Consider the following 3,109-nt stretch of genomic DNA (forward strand, 5'->3'; position numbering starts at 1 on the left):
ACTTAAAATAACTATTATGCCTCACACACACACACAAATGACCTACTTACCTACCCACTAAAAAAATCAAGGGTCGGGGGACAGCAAACATAGAATTTTTTAAGGATGGCCTTACCGATAAATAACCTGAAAATAAAACCTAATAATACGGAATAAATAACCAATCGCCGTGGTTACGGAGGGTCGTAGTGCGATGGGTCGCTATCGAGCGCGTGGTACGTACGTGCGCATGTGGCGTGTAGAGCGTTGCTCAGTTGTTTATATCGCGTCACGCTTTCTTCCGGCAGTTACTGGAAGAGAATCCGGACTTGTTTGGACTCCGGCGGTCCGGACGAGCGAGGAAGGAAGTCGCCCGCTTTCAGGCAGCGAAGGCAAGCTAAATCGGAATTTCTAATTCAGTGGAACCCCGATTTATCGCGAATTCGGATATAAAACGCGATGAGTTGTTGGTCCTTTTTTTTTTGCTCTTATATAGCCACGTATATATATAACCCCGATTTAGCGCGACCTCGCTTTTTTCGCGATGACATTTTATGGACCCCGACCATCGCGTTATAACGGGGCTACACTGTATCACGTTATAATATCACGCATCTCTTATGTGGAGTAACGAATCGGCTTATCCGTCCGAGCGAGTCTACCACGCACAACTTCAGATGCACGTTTTCCTGGCAACGATTCGCCAGAGCTACCTGTGGACGGGTCAGTTATATGACACCTAAAGAAAGGACTTTCCGTCTGGAAAGTCCGTTCGGATGGATAGAAACACGCGAATTGTACACGCGGGGTTGTTTCATGTTCATGGTTAATGCGATCGCTTGGGGGGGGTGGAATATGAAGTTTTATTTCGCTGACGTGATTTTGTTTCTGTAGAGCGATAGTGAGGAGGACAAGCCAAGGAGAGGAAAGCCGAGGAGAACGAGGTATGCGCACGATTGTATTACGTATACGTGTGTGTATGTACAGAACTGTACGTATATTATTAACACTACGAAGAAATGTATGTAAATTTCCACAAAGGAATACCAATAATAGTACACTACGCAAGTCGCGTGTATAATTGCATGAATGTATTTGTGTAAATTACATGTATGTTTATTTATTTAACGTTAAAAAGAAATACGAAAGTTATCGCAATTCAATACCGTCGACAAATATGTACACAAAATCGTGCCAACTTCGTGAATCTGCCAATATCGCTTTGGAACGAGCCCAACAAATCGGTGCGCGCGACGCGTGCAGGCGCCTAGGCGAGTGCTGATTGGTTGCCGATGTTGCAGCAACGACGAATGGCGCGTGTCGCGGCTGAGCGACGATTCGTCGAGCGGCGGTAGTGAGGATGACTTCAAGCCTTCGTCGTACAGCGTGCGCCGGACGCGGCGGAAAGGTAAGCGACGCCATCTACTGGAGGAAACATGAAGCTCCCCTGCGACGTGGCGACGTCGGTTTCCTGTTTTTTGAATTTTTTTTACGAATAGTGTCCCGAGTTTAACTTGATAATTTAACTAGTAATTAACTTGTACGTTAATCCCACCAAAAATGTATAAACTACGACAATGCGATGCTGTACAACGAAATAGAGATGGGAACGAAGTTTGGCCTTTTTAATTTCTAAATTCGGTTCAGAATTTCTTAATTCCTTTTCGAGAGGAATTCCTAGGGAATTCCCACATTCGCTTTGAATCCCCCGTCCCCCCCTCGGCCGCCCGCCCGGCCGCTCGCGAACGTAGAGCGGCGCCGCGACTGCTAGTTCTCGTTTTGCTCCGCAGGTCGTGTGATGAAGAGCAGGTCGTCGAGAAAGAACGTGCGCAAGTCTAAGCTGTCTGAGTCGTCGGAGTCGGACAGTGAGTATGAGGAGCACAGACATTCCAGCCGGCAGGCTGCATCTAAAGTCAGGTACGCTGCACACAGGTGCCTGTACGCTGATTACCAGCAGCAGCTACCTGTCAGGTACGCAAGGGGGAGATGGGGGGGGGTTAACAGCAGCTACCTGTCAGGTAGGCATGGATGGTCGATTAACAGCTACCTGTCAGGTACGCGGCATGGGAGGGGGGTGATTAACAACAGCATTTCTACTGTCGACGGCTGACGATGCCCATGTACTTGTTACAGTTGATTAATTCATCGCATGCAGGCTTTTGCTAAGAAGTTCCAGGCACTCCAGACTCTCACTCTCTCGATCCTAGGGCTAATACTCTGCATGTCATTGTCATGCACATTCCCACATTGCGAACGTCAGGCAATGCGTTGTATGACTAGCGATAAACGGGCGTAGTCGGGTCTAGACGACGACCGCGCTCGCGTTTCGTTGCCGTGACGACCGCATCACGCGTTGTCGTCGTCTTGCAGCTACAAGGAGGAGGAGAGCGACAACACGGATTCCGATGACATCATGGAGATCGCGGAGACGGCGTCGACGGTACCGGACGATGCGGAGTGCGTCGAGAAGATCATCAAACAGCGCGTCGGCCGCAAAGGAGGTGGGCGTTCGCTTTCCCGTTCCCCCCGCCTGCTCCCCTGTTGTGGCGGCGTCAATGTTCGCCTTCTCTCCTCAAGGTGTCGGCCATAAAGGAGGTGGGCGTTTGCTTTCCCGTTCCCCCCACCTGCTCCCCTGTTGTGGCGGCGTCAACGTTCGCCTTCTCCCCCCAAGGTGTCGGCCATAAAAGAGGTGGGGTTCACTTTCCCGTTCCCCCCGCCTCCTCCCCCGTTGCGGCGGCGTCAACGTTTGCCTTCTCTCCTCAAGGTGTCGGCCATAAAGGAGGTGGGCGTTCGCTTTCCCGTTCCCCCCACCTGCTCCCCCGTCGTGGCGGCGGCAACGTTCGCCTTCTCCCCCCCCAAGGTGTCGGTCATAAAGGAGGTGGGCGTTCGCTTTCCCGTTTCCCCTGCCGCCTCCCCCGTCGCAGCGGCGGCAACGTTCTGCCTTCTCTCCCCAGGGTGTCAGCCGCAAAGGAGGTGTAGTCCGCTTTCCCGTTCCCCCGCCTCCCCCCCCCGTCGCGGCGGCGGCAACATTCTGCCTTCTCTCCCCAGGGTGTCAGCCGCAAAGGAGGTGTAGTCCGCTTTCCCGTTCCCCCGCCTCCCCCCCCCGTCGCGGCGGCGGCAACATTCTGCC

General features: G+C 52.5%; 1 protein-coding gene across 1 annotated transcript in view; it reads left to right on the forward strand.

Moving 5' to 3' along the window:
- Window positions 1-3,109, forward strand: part of LOC106815212 (chromodomain-helicase-DNA-binding protein 2-like) — a 54,172-nt gene that overhangs the window by 17,206 nt on the left and 33,857 nt on the right. Inside the window, 5 exon segments of the mRNA XM_014819640.1 lie at window positions 288-371; window positions 874-923; window positions 1,281-1,387; window positions 1,770-1,896; window positions 2,350-2,480. Coding sequence (XP_014675126.1) covers window positions 288-371; window positions 874-923; window positions 1,281-1,387; window positions 1,770-1,896; window positions 2,350-2,480 — 499 coding nt within the window.

Source organism: Priapulus caudatus, unplaced genomic scaffold (genome assembly GCF_000485595.1).
Source record: "Priapulus caudatus unplaced genomic scaffold, Priapulus_caudatus-5.0.1 Scaffold1065, whole genome shotgun sequence".
NCBI lineage: Eukaryota > Metazoa > Priapulida > Priapulimorpha > Priapulimorphida > Priapulidae > Priapulus > Priapulus caudatus.